General features: G+C 40.9%; 2 protein-coding genes across 2 annotated transcripts; both read left to right on the top strand.

Annotated features, from left to right (window-relative positions):
* Positions 1–1,590: 1,590 nt before the first annotated feature.
* Positions 1,591–12,679, top strand: LOC145445291 (fibrinogen-like protein A). Its single transcript, XM_080323471.1, has 5 exons — positions 1,591–5,743; positions 5,807–5,961; positions 6,021–6,117; positions 7,389–7,485; positions 10,405–12,679. Exons 1-5 carry the CDS (start codon positions 5,506–5,508, stop codon positions 10,712–10,714), a joined length of 897 nt encoding a protein of 298 aa, XP_080179597.1. The 5' UTR covers positions 1,591–5,505; the 3' UTR covers positions 10,715–12,679.
* LOC145444117 (nucleoredoxin-like) lies at positions 6,223–7,029 on the top strand. Its single transcript, XM_080322045.1, has 3 exons — positions 6,223–6,372; positions 6,447–6,623; positions 6,695–7,029. The coding sequence occupies exons 1-3, from the start codon at positions 6,303–6,305 to the stop codon at positions 7,027–7,029; spliced, it is 582 nt and encodes a 193-aa protein (XP_080178171.1). The 5' UTR covers positions 6,223–6,302.
* Positions 12,680–19,507: the final 6,828 nt, after the last annotated feature.

Genomic DNA, 19,507 nt, shown 5'->3' on the forward strand with positions numbered 1-19,507 from the left:
TGACGCGTTTGAGCTGTTTTTCAGCGCTACGTGCGATTCACTTTCAGTTCTATGCCATATTCTATCTTATTTGTACACGGTTACTGTTATGTTCGTGCATTTTACGTTGGTATCGTTTGTCTCTTATTTGTCTAGGGTTAGTAATTACCGCCAATCATTATTTCCTCGTGTGTCGTGATCTGTATTTATACCCTGTGTTCTGTTATCTACTGGTCTTTCGTTTAACTGTACTCTGGATTGTGTCGCTGCCTAAAGTTATTCTGCTGATAATCTACTGATTTCATATTGCAACCTCGTGGTATGAGTCATTGTTCAAACAAGATCAAGAACATTACAGTTACCGGCCTTGATACAGAAATTGCGGAGCTGGGGATTTATTGTAAGGACGCGATGATTATCGCGGCATCAACAAGAACTCCGCAAGAAATATTGGTATTCTTGTTTGATTATTGTTATTTAAACGCCGTACGCTTGAATTATAGGCTTAGCCCGAGGCTGGCACGACGACTGGCGGATGTTATGTTCTTGCGAGGTTGCATAGCCCATCCATTGCGCCATAACATATCGGGATAATACGAGGTGTTGCGCGTTGTTAAATGAATTTAGAGCATAGCGCTTGTAACGAAACCAAATCACAAGCAACAAACGCTTTTAAAGGAGGTCGAGTTTCAGTTCATTTCATCAAGAATGTCGTCAGATTCAAAACATCACATGAAGTTCATCCATGACCTACTAAACACATGGCCTCACTCCCAACCTTTTGACCTGAAAGTTAAGAAGCCTTAAAGTCTATCTTCTAGCCGTTACCAGCTTTGCACTAAACTGGTCAGAAAATGTCGCATTGCCATAATGGTCCCTGTCTCTGGTACTCTACTAACACCCCGAGTCTATTTGTCTATTTCAGGCATATATAAGGAAAATATATGCTGCGTGACTAGATGCTCGTTAAACCTTATAAGTATGGTGCATATAACTGAAAAACGATTTTACATGTGCTGGGAAGTGCTACTTTCACTTGTACTTGTACTTTACCGCGTTACTTTCACTTCTACTTGAGTAGCAACGCTCATTACTTCGACTAACGTCGAGCGTATGCACAGGTGCGAAGTACTCGCTGCTATTGATGACGTACAAACATAGTATAAAAGGAAGACGGGGTGCAGACTAGGTATGACCTTACGGGCGTATGTAGGGTTACATTTAAAACAAGCGGTGTTTTATAATACTTTGTTTAAAACATGTTTTAAACAGTGTTTAAAAAGGGCCTTTTAAAAAAAATAAAATTGTGTTTTTTCAAGTTGTGAAATTATGCCATAATTGTGTAAATACTTTTCAAAAAACATGCTGTATGAGCCTACGGACAATTACCACTCGATATAGCGGACGTATATCGATATGGGTTGGTTGAAACCCTCAAAATAGTCGGTTCGACATTAATGGTACTGATATTTTGTCAAAGGAGCTATATTTACCTCATATTTTCAATTGTCAATTTCAATCCACTATGACGTCACAATGTGATATAATATCTTGAAAAAAACAAAAAATCAATAATAAACCTGTTTTAAATTAGGGCCTTGTTTTAAACATCCTTGCTTTGAATTGATTTTTGTTTTAAATGCAACCCTAGGCGTATGACATCTCCGTCGTCAAAGTATCTCGATGGTGCAGGCGAAAATGAATATCATCTCTCTCTCTCTCATTTGTTCTCGATTTGCAACCCAACGGCGCTTCTTCAATGTACGATACAAAACAAGCCGATGTCAACCGTGCAACCAATACATGATTCCCATGAAGATTATAGACAGGTGTGCAGAGCAAAACGGGGATGCTTGTGGCCTTTATTAGACTGCATTTAAGTACAAATTTGAAAACATATTTATTTTATAGCAATATCTCATCTCTACGCGGCCGTTTCCAACTGATAACGTCACAATAGCTATAAACCGGTGACATGGTCAGCACTACTGATCCAGTAGTAAGGAGAAGTGCCCCGTGGATCTTTATGGGATCATTTGGATCACAAGCAACGAAGTTTCCTGAATATTTTGTGCCTGCGGTCAACTCAGGATTCGCAATAATACGAAACCAATCGGCAGTTGTTTTTTCGTAAGTGAGCGATGTTCCGATGCCGATACGCAGAACAACGATGATCTGAGCTAACGTTCGAACTATATATAATTTCAGACACGCGATATTAGCTGCCGGCGAAAATAGTTATAACTTTCAGTAATTCCGCTGTCTAAGGACCTATTTTATGCCTATATATTATGCATACAAAACAAGAGAACTGTGCATATATAAAGGCATGCTGACAACCGAACTTGTTAAAAAGCGTTCTATCGACGAGGTAGCATCGGACATTCGCGATCATTGCGTGTTGACAGAGTCAGCATTGTCGAACCCATGCGTTTGCAAATTGTGGGTCGCCCTGAGTAAGGCGTTTCCACATTAGCGAATAACGGGCTATGGAACCATTGGACGTCCAAGTGGGATAAATTATATGCGCCCTTTTCATTGCTAATGATATGCAATGTAATCACGTGATGACTATGGATCCTAATTGTTTGGCTGATAACTAAAATTGCTGTTTAAATCTATCTATGGTTTGCGCCTGCTAGTCTTGAATTCAATTCTGCACGATGCTTTAGTTTACACTGCCCCGGTATTGCTTGAGACAATGTCGCTAGCGTACGGGGGCATTGTTGGCGTCGAAAGTGATCGTACCAGCTCAGTATAATGAGACAGCAAAACCAATTCTATCAATGCAGAGTAGCGTTGCACAATTCTACTAAATGACGGAAGTAGTGCTTCTTGAAAAGCCAAACATACTTCAAAGGAAGTAGAATTTGCTGTCTTTGAAAACTACTCAAGAGGGCAAGTAGTTTTAAAAAGCAGTCATTAATAATTACGTTCTCCTTGACCATCAAAGCCAGGCAACTGACATATGCGGACGGTGCAGAGAGCTGGGTTTGTGTTGCTATACATTCCATGCGGAAGATAAATATTTCCAACAGTATAAGTAATCGACCGCCTCATGCGAATCAAATGATAGCTTTGCTGTAGAATAGCGATACTATCCCTCCTTTCAGACAGTGGCCCCTTTCAGGAAATGTGCCTGTGGGGCGTCATCTCTCGTATTACAAGGCAAGCAGTTAATAAGACCATGGATGCGCCATACGGATATGTTGTATTGGATACTACATTAACACATTGGATGATTATTAAGGCAACTGAAAATATGGTGGATCGTATCATTCCAGACGTTTTTCTGAGCTCTATTTACATCGACAAAAGGGCGATAACAGATACAGAGCAAATACTTCCACTTGACGAACTGTAAATAGCGAAAAGTCACCAAGTAAAGTCACAAGATATGACGAAGTAGAATGAGTAGAGCTATACTTGAGCATTTCGCAAAAGCAAAAGTATGCTTCGTTATTGATCATCCCTGGATATCCGGGCGCTACATACGTAGTATTTCCGTGCCGGAATTTTCAGAGACATCGAACGAGTCCAACACATCTAAATTCATTTTTTTAAACACCCCGAGATTGCGATGATTTGAAAGGATAGAAAGTAGTCGAATCGACTCTGAGAAATTGAAAGTACTTGTTAACTGACCATATCTGGATATACGTGCGGGATGTACCTAGTAGCCTACGTTCATTCCATGCTTTTGTGAGACATCGGATCGGTTACAATACTCGTAAATTGCTCATTTCAAAACACCACAATATGTCTGTTGGAAGTGAATTCGGTCGGAATCGAGCTATTGGCGTTGAAACAGCTGAACGTAAGCTACCATGAGTTAATATTCCAAGTCATGGGTTATCAAATGGTGTTCCATGGAGCACTGGTGGTTCTGTAAAACTTGTCTTGGGGTTACCGCAGAGGTCACGACGCACACTTAACTCCTGCATATGATTTGTGATGATACGCTCGTCTTGGTTATCATTCGACGACGGTAATTCCGCCCGATCAGAAGTCGAGTTTGAACTGTGGCGATGGCACGTCGTATGCAGTGGCGTATAGACGGGGTGAGGTAGGGCTCGAAAAGCAGAACCCCGCCTTTCTGACATCTCCAATGTTTATAAGGTCTTCTATAATTAAGCAATTGGTTATTCAGCGCTTTGGTATTTAGCGCCTCGACCGAACAATACCATAGAACCTTCCAGGGTAAAGCCTTGCACTTCTGAAGCGGTCTGAACGGAAACACCATATGTCAAACTGATTTGCAATAAATATTCACTGTAAGGTTTTCGTTTTGCGTCAAATTTATATTTTATTGGTTTTGTTATTTTAACATTTCCTTTCCTTGATGAACAGTTCATTCTAGTAGGGATCTCAGCTTTTCCGTGGTCACTTATAAGCCCTGATGTTTCTGTGGCCGGCCACAGTGAATATCATGACCGGCCATACGAATTCATCATGGCCGGCCAAAATCTCGTGGCTAGTCCGTTATTTTCTCACATCTAGTTGGATACAAATTCGGTCTTTACATTCATTTTGACTACTCGAGTAGATATTCCTTGTTTGAACTATGTACTTTGCGGCTAGATTTGTAGACGGCTACCATTAATACAGCACGTTCTGACCAGTTATACCCGTTTACCACCGACGTTATTGAGTATAGTTCTGGGCTTGATTTTAAATTACAGCGGTTCTACACCTGTCTATCTTTATCCTGTGTTCGTTGTAGAAACGAATTTAATTATTTCTGAATATTCCAAATTTACTGTATGAAGGTGCCCTTGTAAACTTTCACTGAAACACGAGCTCCTGAAACCTTCGAGATAGCGTAGTTGTCAAGTTGGCTCATGACAATTGACCAGCCATGAATATGAGTTTTCCATGGTCGGCCAAGGAAGTTTCATGTCCGGCCTCAGCGCAATCTTGTGGCCGGCCATGAAATTCCCTATGACCGGCCATGGAATGGCACTTTTTATGGCCGCCATGGAATATTCGTTGCCGGCCACGATAAAAATCCGTGGCCGGTAAGTGGCCACGAGAATACGGAAACTCCTGCATGTTCAGTCAGTGCACCAGTATGTGTATTTGTAGTATATCTTTAGTTTTTATGACATTTGGGGTTCCTCGAAGGCTTGTAGTTTAGCGTAGGTGTTCCGGGGTTACTAAAAACTCTACGTTTATGCTATATTCGACGCGAAATGTGTTGCAGCAAAACAGATATGCTGGTGCGCCAGCTCACATGTCCACGATACCACACAAATAAACCTGACAATACAAATTCCTAGTATGTGTTCAGTAGAGCTGTTCAAAATTGACTTTTTTCACATTTTACTGGCTGCTTGATCAAATTGGTAAGTTACCTAAAATAACACTGCAAACAAATTTTGATTAAATTTCAACCAGTGGATGAGAAGTTCTTGTGGTAGAAAATTTTGGATTTATTTATTATAAATACTCTGCTATCTCCCTAAGTGGTTTTTGTTTAATTTTAATTTCAAATTTTTGATGTTTTTGCGTATTTTGTAATATTAGATGAGATTCCGTATTCCTAGCATGTTGTTTTTAATTGCCTTCAACACATCATCAACGTGGGCAACGAATAATCAACCATCCCTTTACAAAGAATTTTTCTGCAACCAGTGCCAGCGTTCGTGTAAGAACACCAACACCGGAAACCGTGGTAGAGTTGGTCCAGGTGGGGCTACAGGCCCCCGAAGGGCTATTACCATGGCTCTGATTGAGCAAAGCATGGATAGGAAAATCAAAGAAGGTGAGATTTCAATCGCTGTCATTGATAGAGTGACGTTTATGAAACGAATTTTATGACTTCTAGCGCTGCAAATGTTCAACGTGAGAATTTGTGATGGTGCTAATTTGAAATCAGCAGTTGCACGTAATAAATCTGGAGGTGTCTTTAACTCGTACATACCCGCAGTTGGATTCAAGAACGTATTCTGTGACTTAACTGACGATGGTGGAAACTGGACCGTAAGTTGAATGCACGATTTTTGTTGAAAAACTGAGATAAATATTCGGCTCCAATACAGGTTTTCCAGCGACGAATGAACGGGGATGTCGATTTCTACAGAGGTTGGGATGAATACGTGAATGGATTCGGCCATCTGCAAGGGGATCATTGGTTGGGTAAGATTTCGCGCATATACGTCTAGTTGCCGGATCTCTCCGGAAATGCACCAATGACCAATCCATGAAAGATTACGAAGAATTAAATATTATCATTATAGGTGAAAGAGAAAGGACATAACTTTGAAATAGTCTTCGCTTCGAGTGACAAAGATGAGAACTCTTTCAAAGAATATTTCTCGACGATGCCTTGGAAAGCCATTCCTTTTGGTGACTATCGCAAAGATGCTCTGAGCGGCAAGTTCGGTGTTCAAGGTATACACTGCATTCGAAAGCTGATCGAAGAAAGCTGTACAGTGTACACTTCCAATGTAATGATACCCTTATAGGCATACCAACGTTCGTGATTCTTGACTCCGAACTCAATATCATAACGATGAACGGTCGCAATGCGGTATCAAAGGATGACAATGGCGATGCCTTCCCGTGGCGCCCCGAACCAGTGAATCCCATCTCGGAAGTTGAGGGCTCATTCAATGTCGGCCCTGTGCTCATTCATTTCACAGGTAAAGGCCGTTATATTTGCGTTTTACAGCATATGTGATCTTATACCACTTATATACAATGGGTATTCCAGACGGTACCGACGAAGAAGTTGAAGAAAACGGCAAGAAATTTCTGCTCCCTGTGGCAGAAAAATTGGGAAAAGCGGCACTGCCTGGTGATGACGCGGTACTACTATCCATGGTTAACCTGCTAGAAAAGCAGGAAATATATTTTGTGACTTTATTGCGACTCTATTCGAACGAATTTAAATCGAGCTATCGACACCCGAATCCATGTATATCAAAGGCGTGGTTAGATATCACAAATATTGTTACTGAACCACGCGTCATCAAGTTGACGAGTTGCGATTGTAACTGGAACGTTCAGACCATAGTGTCCTATATGGTGTGGACACAGCGAGAATGAACGGCTCATTTCATTTGGGTGACTTCATACTTTCCATTAGACCAAAGGCAGCTTTACGGCCATTTTTGACCGGCTTGCCGAGCGCCAAATTCAATAAAACGGGTATCAATGGAAGATGCTGCTATACTGATTACGAAAATATAGATTATTCTGTTCATGGTCCTGTCACCCCCCAAAATCACTCTCGTTGTGTCCACACCATATAGGACGCTATGTTCAGACTATATGAGCCAATTGAGTAATCATAATAATTCTGTCAGGACGGAAGTACTTTCTTACACAATAGGTGCCGCTATCGAGTTAAAATTTACTACGAGAAAAAGTAATGCTGTTCGAATCACCTCAAAACTTCATTCTAGGCCTGGAAGCATTGCATCAAATGACCAAAGAAGGGAACATGGAGTTGAAAATCAAAATGACCAGGACCACTGGAATGAAATGGGTTGCTAGATACAGGTGATTATGAATTGTGTATGTTGAGATTATGGTTCATATCATAAATACATATCGGTCAATACATGCAGTTAGTCTTTGTTCGATGTACCTTCTGAAACGACACATTGACATATCGTAGAGCCGGAGTTCGATGAGACTCTTGGAGGCAGTGGCGTAGCAGCCACTTGGAGGTTCTGGCTTTGCATGGGCCAGGGTGACAAAATGAGGCTGTACAATTCACAGTGCACACAGCACAGCACAGATGGGTGGATTGCTAATCACGACCTAATTCGGTACGATCCATACTGGAATCGGTGGTTGTTTTCGACAATATGTTGAGCGTGACAGCGTTTGATGTTTAACTAAATCACATCTAGTTGATTCGACACCATATTGATGCTTGTGTCTGAAACATTATCTTCATTAGTGTCTAAAAGCTCAACATGGTACATTCGTATATACGCTCTACCGTGAATGATGATCGATTCCTTCTATAGAAATGGACTACGTTCACAAACTTGATTTTCAAGATATAATCGCTGATTTTGCTTCGGCGAAAGCTCGAAAAGTTCAAATTTGAGGCGCATTGATCTTTCATTTGCCTAATATGCCTACATTTGTTCTCCATTTGTTGTCTTTTATTCTTAGCTTTAACGCTGAGACAGTGAGGCTTCTTTCTCGAGTCATATAGAGCTTCTGAGACGCGGCACATTATTTTAGTAATTAATTTCATTGATAGATTGCTTGAACATGAAACTATATTTCAAAATTTGCTGCAGTCTACTTAGGGCGGCATTTTCAACGAAAGTCAGGGGGCGGCAGCATCTGCTCCTACGGCGCTACGCCACTGCTTAGAGGTAGGCTACTCAGGGCATGGTATGGTATGGTATGGTATGGTATGGAAGTATGGTATGGTATGGATCGATATTTTGGTATGGAATATGGAACAATGCAAGTATGGTGTGGAATGAAAGATTTTAATCTATGGTATGGAACGACATTTCCATACTTCCATACTTTGGTGTTTTATACATTTTATAGTGATCTGTGCAAGCTTCATGAAGCGTACGTTGTTCGTTCTTCACGGAATACGATCGCTTTTCTTATGTGAGAACGTTAACTATTGAACGCTGTGTAGGAACAAATGCACGCTTGTGCAATGGTTTTCGGAGCACTTGGAATGACATGATTTGGTGATGTAATAATGACAACAGTAATGTTGATCCGATATTCTCTCGAGTCTAGACACGACGTCTCCCAGCATAGTCTATCATGTGACGCAATAATTGGTAATGTAGGCTACTCCAACTACCTCATTCCTTGAGTGACGACAGCTTACAAGCAATCATGATGCAACGAACTAAATGCTCAATGTGATTGATGATTACATTTCTTCCGAAACATTGTCCGCACATCTATACTATTTACATACAGAGATATCGTATAGGTCATATTTCAAACGATGTCGCATTAGGATTATAGATCAGGGAGTGGGGTAGATATAGTTTGGAATTCTCGCCACGCTAACCCCAACCAAATACTGTACTAATAATCACGCAGATCGCTGCAGTATTGATCGCCTGAAGCTGGGATCTTTTATGGGTGCGCCTATATTATAAATTATTTTGCAAGTATTTACTTCAAACTTGCATGTGCATCATGCCAATGTACCGGAAATGAGATGATATCCTTATGGAACAGGGGCGGGCAACTTCTCCAGTCGGCGGGCCTGAAATAGGAAAATTAGGTAGGGGAGATGTGGTACCGATGGATCACTGGGACCGAAAATTCTTTGAAAATTCTCTATGATAATTCCATGATTACACTCCGTGAACTTGTCTACAATTGCATGCTGGCGAAATCTTTCCTCACATACAAAAAAATTCGACGACCGCGAGCTATGGGGTCTCTCACAGATGTTTTTTGTTTTGGGGGGTGTAAACTAAATTTAGATCGACATATACCTTTTTCTTTGTAACCTTCAACACGAACAAACCAGCAATCATTTTTATTGGGAAGTGTAGGGCTTGTATCAGGCTATATAATGGCACCTATTATTTTTTCAGTACCTTCTTTGAGTGGATTTTTTTTCGATTCATGTGTAAAATTCGTAGGGTGGGGACCGATGATACAATAGCCAAATCAAGCAAAATAATCAAGCACACTAATTATGAAACAAATGAAACATGCCTACGTACAGAAAATCTTTATGTAATAATTGCATATGATGTTTTATCGCTATAACGAGGTATTTGGAAGTCACACTGTCGATTTTCGGGCAATATGTATGTACCCTCAAATTTATAAGTTCGAGCCTAAATCCAAACATGATTTTATGACAACATTTGAGTTACTATTTATTCTATTTTTTGACATTTGCGACCAAACATTCTTCTTTGGCTTGCTGTAGCTTAGATTATAATACTGAGCAAGAAAAGTTGTCACATCTGACTTTTTAGGGTATATGTGTCATAGGTCCCCGGGTCGTGTGCCATTGGACCCACTGGGTGGGGACCGATGATACGTTCGAGCAACAAATTTTGAACGTCCACAAATATTTTTTGAAAAGTCGGATATTCATGTATATGTGCGCGATAAGTAGAGGTTGTATCAAAGTGCTGAGCCAGCAAAAGATCTGCTGTTTTCGGCTGAACATTTTGGGGCCAGCGATCATTTTCCAATTTTTGATCCATCGGTACCACATATCCCCTACAGTTGTGCACAACTAGTTGATAATTGCAAATATACTCAACTGAAAATAATAATTGATCAAATGAACCAGTTGGCAGCAAGCTGTTAAGCTAGAAAACAAGTTATTTTTTCGGCGATTTTAGTGCATAATTGCAATAAATCCTAATATTTTCGGCGGAGACTCGTCAGAAATTACTTATATTCGTATTGACGTATTGATGTAAACCAGCAAATTCTCATCATTTCCAGCAATTTTCGCGTCGGGCCCAAATCCGACAAGTACAGATTACACGTATCCGGTTACTCCGGGAATGCAGGAGATGCTCTCTCATGGCACAACAATCAACAATTCTCAACGAAAGACTCGGATCACGACGTTCATTCGTCATGGAATTGCGCTTCTTACCACGAAGGAGCCTGGTGGTATAAGGACTGCGCCCTATGCAATCTGAATGGAAACTTCCACAAAACAGCCGAGAACAAGGGAATTTGGTGGTTTGATGCCATCAGCTTCAAACTGCTGCGTTACTCGGAGATGAAGTTTCGCAAAAGATTATGAAAAATTCAAACTACGAAATCAATGAAAAATCAACGAAATTGACTTTTGCAAATATATCTTCTCGAAATATGCAATTCGAGATGGGTTGTACGTGTGACGTCACACTCATTTGTCTGACTGATGTAAAGATGCGTAGTACAAGTAAGAAATGAGATGTAAAAGCGTCTTTCTGCCAGTGGCTTATGATAACCACTCGCGGCAAACAGCTACGAAAATAATGTAAATTATGCATTCATTACCTTAAAACAGTGGTTCCCAACCTTTTTCCTTCCGCGTACCATTTCGAGGTTTTATGCAGTGCATGCGTACCACCTACAGAAATTACGCGCACCGGGGGCGCGTTCAAAAATGTTTCCACCGGATTGAGCTGCCGAAGGCAGCGAAACAGAAAATAAACTGCCCATTTAAGGTGCAGTATATGATTTCTGTAGTGGATCCATTTGGAATTCTTGTGGTCAATTACATTAAAACGGAATTTGGTTAGGTAAGGATCCAAAGGTTTTACGACTAGATCTCTTCCCCGTAGGCCAGGGGTGGTCAACCTTTTTGCCATTCGCGGCCGCATTTCAACTATATATACTCATGTAGCCCACGGCCGCATTCCAGGACATAGTCGTAATTATCTATTGGTGGACGCCAAATGCCTACGTTAGAGTGTCTATGTCCATTTCTGGTGAATTCCGGACTAGTCTACCTAATCATATAGGCTTGTTATACGCACCGAAATCGCGAGTGATCTCTGGTGATGTTTTGGGACGTAGGCGCCGCCGCGCGAAACGCGAAAATCTTTTCAGATTTACTATTGAATTTCGTGGTTAATATTAGTAGTCTTACATATTACTATCAAACATTTGTCCTTTCTCAGCCCATGGATGTGGTCAGATTCACCGGTAGAGTTGATGGAGGTGGTGTTTTCGAACATTTAGGGCAAGTTATAAATGATGATGCATCTTCAGGTGGGCCAACTGTTATTAGACACTTTGCTGCATGCTGTTATTTCTTGACCTCCCATCAGGATTGTTGCTATAGTGAGGTGTACACGATTCCGAGTTGGTATTTCTATATGCGGAGCACATCATTCTCCTCTACTCTTCGAAACTGAAATGTGGGGCTCTTATTCCGAAGAGCCCTACTATATCAAAATCGAAAAATAAAGACACATTGAATCGCGCGCAGCGTGAAGAAAATTTCAAGATTAAATAAAATCTATCAAGAAATCGGAAGTCAATTCGTCAATTCAAATTGCATGTCGACGGCCGCCAACACATGCTAATTAAATTACGTTTCCAAAGCCGCACAAATTACCTTATATGACCGCATGCGGCCGCAGAGTGGCCACCCCTGCCGTATAGGCCGTCATTGGTGGGATTGTCCCTGCCCATGACGACGACGGCTTCAAAAAACATAAAGTCAACCCCACCTGAACTAATACCACCCTTCGGTCGAAAAAATCAGCATCTACTCGCGTACCCCCTGGAAGACCTTCGCGTACCACTAGTGGTACGCGTACCACAGGTTGGGAACCACTGCCTTAAAAGTTCAGATCGAATTCCTTCTCTGCTTTAACGGAACTATGACTCTGATGCAGGGGAGATAGTGTAGTGGTTACGACGCAGGCGAACCGCGTTCGATTCCCGTCGGAGGTTTATCTGGGCTCCTCTCCCCCTGCCGTTGCCGTTCTTACGGCGACAAAAAAGCCCAGAAAAAGACCCAACGAAAGAAAGCACTCACAATGAATGGAAAAGAACTAGTAGAAAGGGTCGCGGCTTTAAAGAGATCAACATCGAAAAAGAACTGTGACATCGGGCACTCTAGGCCGAGGTGGATGTTAGAGTTAAGGATCGCTACTGATGCGTGTCGTTCTACATCCTCCTATCTGTTCATGACATCGCATTGTGTCTTATCGCATTGTACATTGTGTGTGACTTGTTCAGATAAAAATATAACCCAACCATGTTATGTTATGTTATGTTATCTAAAGCAGGGGTGGGGAATTATTTTTCCCGGTGGGCCAAATGTGAAGCAGGAAATACGTTGGCGGCCGAAGACAAAAGTTTAAACTATATTCTGCGGCGATATTTATGAATGATGATGAAAATTTCTAACTGGTCTAATGGAGTGTCTTTCCAATATTTCTGTGTTGAAGATTGATCAACTGAGCAAGGGGTCATGTCATCCGAGCAGAAACCACAGCAGCAGAATAAGTTTACCTTCCTCTATCACTGGTGATATGAAACCCAACGGATCATACACGGATTTAGCTAATGATAAGATTAAACGCCTGCTCACTAGGACTGTTGAAAACACTTTTATTCCCAAATTTTATCTGCTTCATGATTAAATCGCCAGGTTGCCTAAGAAAACACTGCTCGTCAAATTCCGCTCAGTTCCAGTTGGTAAAAGCCGTGCAATCTTAAATTGAAATTTCGACGATTTTTCGAAATAATAGTATTTACGATGGTAAATTTCGCCACTTCGCCATGACCAAACATTGTGTTCCATTATGTTTCATGTCATTTCATCATGTGAAGGACCTTTAAAGAAGTGTGGACAAATTCATCGCAAATTGGTGAGAAATCATTTTGACGCTGATGAGTTGGAAATATTTATAAACGTTTAAAATTAAATTTGTTGCTCGAACGTGTCATCGGTCCCCACCCGGTGGTTGCTTGATTTGGCTTTGGTACCATAGGTCCATCACCTTATAAATACTGTAATTGAATTGAGAATAGTCCACTTGAGAAAGGTATTGATTCAAAAAATTTGTGCCATTATATACCCTGATACAAGCCCTATAATTCACATCAAAAATTATTGCGTGTTTGTTAGTCAGGAAGGTGATAGGGAAAAATGTATAGGTCGATTCAAATTTACTTTGCACCCCCTAAAACGTAAATCATTTGTCACAGACCCCATAACTCACGCAGGTCGAAGTGTTTTGCTTGCAAGGAAAGATTTTGCCAGCATGCCAATGTAGACAAAGTTGCGTACTGTAATCATGTGATTATCACATAACATTTTTCATGCATTTTCGGTCCCAGTGTCTCATCAGTACCACATCTCCCCTATACACTGTCTGTGTTAATTTGTATGTGTGTCTCTGTTCCACACAAGAAACCCCTGAATACACTACACCACCAGCGGGGAATTCCCCACCGGTTGGGAACCACTGATCTAGTGCCAGTCGAGTCAATATACAAATTGACTCTAGTCGAGTTATTTTCCGTTTTTAACAAAATGACTCGAAACAAGTCGAGTCATTACAACAGTGTCATTTATGCCGTTCGGGTGATCGACCGAGGGTTCATACTATACATTTTTTAGAAAATATTTAGACATAAATATACAACGTTTGCAAACAAATTCATTTTGTCTTTTTGAGTGCCATTGAACGACCACTTTTCAAAATTTGTAGAGGCCACGGCCAAATGACTTCAATATCGAGATAAAAATTGGCAACGCAGTTTAAGAGACACGTTTTATTAACGCTAAGTTAGTAGAACGCCGTGTTCTCTAACATGGGCGACGGGCATATAGTTACCACAAAAGGAATAAATTTGTTAATAAAGAAATACAAATGCAACAAAAAATCATGATCATCACTTTCATTTTATTTTGAACTATGAGCTGCGCACGATACCTGACAACACTTTTCGGCGACTAAAGCAGGTATGGCCAACGTTTTTGGTGTTCACGGCCGCATTTCGATTACTTATGTAGCCAACGGCCGCATTCCAGTGTTTAGCCGTAATGAACTATCTGAAGACCAAATACCCACGTGAAGCTGTAAATACAGCGCCATGAAAAGCCCAGAGGAAGAGAGAGCCGAACTCGTGAAAGATGGCAGCTAACGACCAGAAAAAGGAAGCAAGACCGCAAAAGACATTGTGTTAATGCAATTACCGTGTTGGGCGCAAATAATCTTATAAGCGATAAGTGCCAGTGTCGTGAATAAAACAAAACAAACAAACAAACCCACGCGAAGCTGTCCATGTCCAATTATCCATTGCCATTGAGCTGCGGACTAATCTATTTACTCATATTGACTTACTATTCGCGGATAAATTGTGAGTAGTCATGTTATGGATAAACACAGGTATCCCTTGTCTAGTCGCGCAAGGCACGAAATTTGTTTACTATTCATGAGTGCATTTCGTAATTAATATCAGTATAGTTTCACATATTACTTCTCAGCCCATGTGATTAGATTGACCGGTAGACTTGCTGCAGGGGGTGGGGTGTTTTCGAAGATTTGGGAAGTGATTAATGCTGTACTGCATCTTTGTGTGCGCCAATTGTTGTTAGTCCCCTTTGTTGAATGTTGTTAATTCTTGACATCCAATCAGGATTGTCGGTATCGTGGAAAGAAATTGGATTCTCCCAAACGTAGGCCTAGCACGCAGAAACAAATTTCCTTCGTGATGAGGAGAAAACGATTACAAATTGGTATTTATTTATGGGGCGGATCGTTTTCCTCTGATGTTCGCATCTGTACTGTGGGGCTCAGATTACAAAGGACACTACCATATCAAATCGAACGTCAACCCTCATTGAACCTCGCGTATCGCGAAGAAAATTTCGAGAATATTTCAAACCTCTCATTAATTATGGAGTCGATTCGTAAATCCAATATACATATTGACGGCCGCCAACTCATCGAATTAAGTGTCGACGGCCGCGTTATTTTCGTTTTACTGCCGTAGATTGGCCACCCCTGAACTAAAGAATCGATATTGGGGTTAGCTATAGACACGGTAGGCCACTTGCTGGAAAACTATCTCCTCGTAATGATAGGTCTTTTGGGGAGCCCGAAGTCGTTTTCTAAGCGTCTTGGTCTTGGCAGTGGTGGGCCATTGCACGTCAAGGCAGAACAACCTACTTCGAACAACAACAACAATATGTTTGAACTGAAATCAATTTCAGCATTTCAAACTAAGCGTTCTTTCGAAGTTTCAAATCAAGTCGCGGTCCGCGTGTTGCTGACACCTGCTCTAGACCGTCATGGACCCACGGACCACCTCAAAGGGTTAGTTCTAATTTAGATCAATTATCGTGCAACCTTCATCTGTCACGGGAATTTATTTACTGGCTAGTGGTCAACAGCAGCCTAATTGCTTTTCTTGAAAATGACATCATATTATTTATGTAGAAATCGGGAAGAATTTAATTTCATAGATAGGTGTTGGCGAATGTAATAATATCGCGTACAGCTTCCGACGACATCTTCGGGTATGATTGCAACATATATAGCACCGAAATTGAGAAACATATTTTTAATGAACATTTAACGTCCTGCGTAGTCATTTCTATCCAGCAGATCATCTTGAAGTTATTTTTGAAAAGCGGTTATGTATGTCGCAGGAGAAAATATATTTTTTGCAAACAATTTTTTCCTAAAACCAGAATAAAACATATTTAAACAGCAATATGTTTGCATCAGTAGGCTAACGGCAATTTGGCAATTAAAATGAGTTTGCACAGTAGAATATATCATCTAAGACTGCCATTCTGATTATGTGAGTCCTGAAATTTTAGATCAGTGGCTCCCAACCTGAGGTCCACGGACCCCTTGGGATTCCGTGAGGAATCATTTGGGGGTTCGTAATACCTTGAAGAATTTTTGTTTTTACTTTCATTTCTCGGCCCTGGTCTTCTTCTCCTTTTGTGCAGATGTAGCGGGTAGTTCGTCACCCTGTGTTTTTATTTATATGTTTTACCAATTTTTTCAATTTCTTTATTTTAGTATTATGTCAATTCTTGTCTAAATTTCATGCAAATGGTGCATTCAAATTTTCTTCTTTCGTTATGTTGTTCTTTCTTCCTTCAACAACCACAACAAAAACAACAACAATTTGACACAGTATAGTAGTTGAGTAGCATAATTATTGCAAAGATCAAATCGATAGTGTAATAAAATAGGCAATATTTTAACAGGCAATATTTAGGCAGGGGCGCGCAGAATTAATAATTTGTTAAGAGAGGTCCGTGATAACAAAAAGGTTGGGAACCACTGTTTTAGATGTTATGAAGCGAAACTCCCTCGTGATTTCTCTAATTAAAAAAACTGTTATCAATCAACATTTCGAGAAGCGATGCCTAATAGTGTATGATGGCTCTGATGTCGTTCGTTGACAACGAAACAATACATCTGTTACGTCACTTAATCACTGAAATTTTGCCCCACGTACCGCCACTTAGCCGAAAGAATTTAATAGCACTGACATAGCAATATTGTTGAGATTGACGGCATGGCGAAATATCCTCGAATACGGACATGGCCATATCCTTTCATTTTACGGGTACACTACATATATATCTAATATTTAATACACACGAACCTATTTATGGGGTCTTCATTATACACGATCAGCAGCCCAGTGCAGTGTTCCCGCGGTTTATGAATTACTTAAGATGAACTGCCACTGACTAACTGAATGCAAACTTTTATTTCAAGAACTTCACATAACAGATAGCAGGGTTATCATATTTTGAGATCCGAAAAAGAGCAGACGTTTCAAAAATTTTGAAAGCTCTAGTACCGGAAAAGAATAACGGCGATTTTGGAAATTTTTCGACCAATATATAGTATTGTGTTGACTAAGTAAGGTCATCTTTCCAACTAGACTCCAAAATTACCCACGTTACCGCATTTCAGCGGTGCTCACTAGAAAAAGAGGCTATCTGTACTATATCTACTCCCAAAATATCCGCCGCGCCGTATTTTTCGTTGATTGCCTTGTCAACTGTAGCGTTCGCTGCATCGGAGTCCAGACTTCGATCGCATTTTAACACTTCTTCTAAAAAAGGAGAACAAATTCCGAAAGAGAGGACATTTAGGCGTCATCCGAGGACACTTTCAATCCACTGCAAAAAGAGGACAAATCCTCTTAAAAAAGTACTTATGATAAGCAAGGAGGGGACGTAGTTAATATTTGTCCTCGAAGTTTTTGCGGCATATACACCGACTCATGATATACATAACACACGATCTGTGCATATGCATAACATGAGTGGTGCAGATATAGCCTTGTATGGCTTTCTAAGTCTTGCATAACCCCTCTATGCCATCCCAATGATGCATAAGTGCAAAGCTGTTGCGATTCGGTTTCTAGTATGAATTTCGTCATTAATAATGGTAGCTTCACATATTACTGTCAAAATTCTATTCATTCCCGGGCGAGGCCGCGTAAATAAATTAACCGGCAGGTCTGAAGGAAGAGGTGTATTCGAAAAATTTGGGCATAAAATTAATGATGATTCATCTTTCGCTTTTTATTAATCAGTTTGCTGTATGCTGTTATTTCTTGACCTCCCATCGGCATTGTCGATATGATCAAAATATATTGGAATCGCCCAAACGTACCAGAACAACCTTCATTCGTGAGATGCACACGATTCCAACGTGGTATTTATTTATCGGGCGCATCATTTCCCTCTGCGGTTCGCATTTGTACGGTGGGGCTCAGATGGCAAGGGCATTAAAAACGAAAAATCCAAGTCTCCCTGAATCGCGCTAAGCGTCAAGAAATTTTTTAGGTTCAATTGAAACCTCCGAAAGATTTGGGAACGAATTGGTAAATTCTAATTGCATAATGACGCCCACGAACGCACGACCGCATAATTATGGTTTTACGGCTGCAACCGGCCATACGTCCGCAGGTTGGCCGCTTCTGGCCTAATCGAATAAGGATTAGCAAGGCTGCAACATACAGGAAGTGCAAAATACTCAGCAGGGATCGAGGTTGCAGGAACACCATCAAACACGGTGCTGGTTCTCAAATCGACCACCGACAAGTCCTGGCTATGCCCCTATGCAATTATGTGCACTGCTCTATTTACAAGCTTATCGCAGGAAGTACGAATTCAAAATGTCTGATCTGTCTGTTCCACGATAATCTATATAGATAGATTTCGAAAGCTGAAAACATGCTAACTCCATCCTGTTCGGCTGCAAAAGGAACCAATAAGTCCAATACCAACAGTTGTATGATAAAGAGAAAAATTTTCCTATATATGACATGACAAAAGGAATGCAATTTACGGGCTGTATACAGTTGATATGTAAACTGTACGATATTACCCATCCAATCAACCTGTTCTGTTCTGTCTGTTGTGATAGATCAGTGGTTCTTAACCTTGCCCCCATCGCCCCCCAGGGGGCGCTGGCGATTTTGAAGGGGGGCGGAAACGCTCAGGGGGCGATATTGGGGGCGCTGGGCTCAGGGGGGCGGTATGGGGGGCGCTGGAGAAAAATGGCTTCGCAGTAGATGATGTGGTGATAGAACATATCCTTAATGAGTATTCAGAGCAAATTAACACCGAAAACTTCGTTACATATAGCCTTCAAAATACATATAGGCTTAATTGTCCATGGGCGCCTAAATGACTGACACCGAATGTTCCTGTCTTGGCGCAATCTGAACCCCAGAAGACGTATGTCAGTGAAGAAATACCAATCTGAAATGGTGTGCGTCTTTTAGTTTAGTACGATTGGGCGACAGGGATATTCCTGTTGGGCGATATCCCCGTTGAGCGATTCTATAATTTTTGATATACGGCCGTAAACCAAACTTTACGCTGATTGGTCGAGAGACAATGGCCATGGATACGACGCAGCAACGGAGGACGCTGCATTTACTTCAACGTATAGTCGGCACTACGATGTATTCCTATAGCCGTGCAGACTGTATAAAAACGACAAGATTACAGTTAAATGTTTATTTCTTCATCAATAATGAAATTAGGAAAGGAAATAAAATATTTAATAACATATACTGAAATATAATGCCGAAA

Source organism: Botryllus schlosseri, chromosome 8 (genome assembly GCF_051294905.1).
Source record: "Botryllus schlosseri isolate E-star chromosome 8, Bs_hap1, whole genome shotgun sequence".
Lineage (NCBI taxonomy): Eukaryota > Metazoa > Chordata > Ascidiacea > Stolidobranchia > Styelidae > Botryllus > Botryllus schlosseri.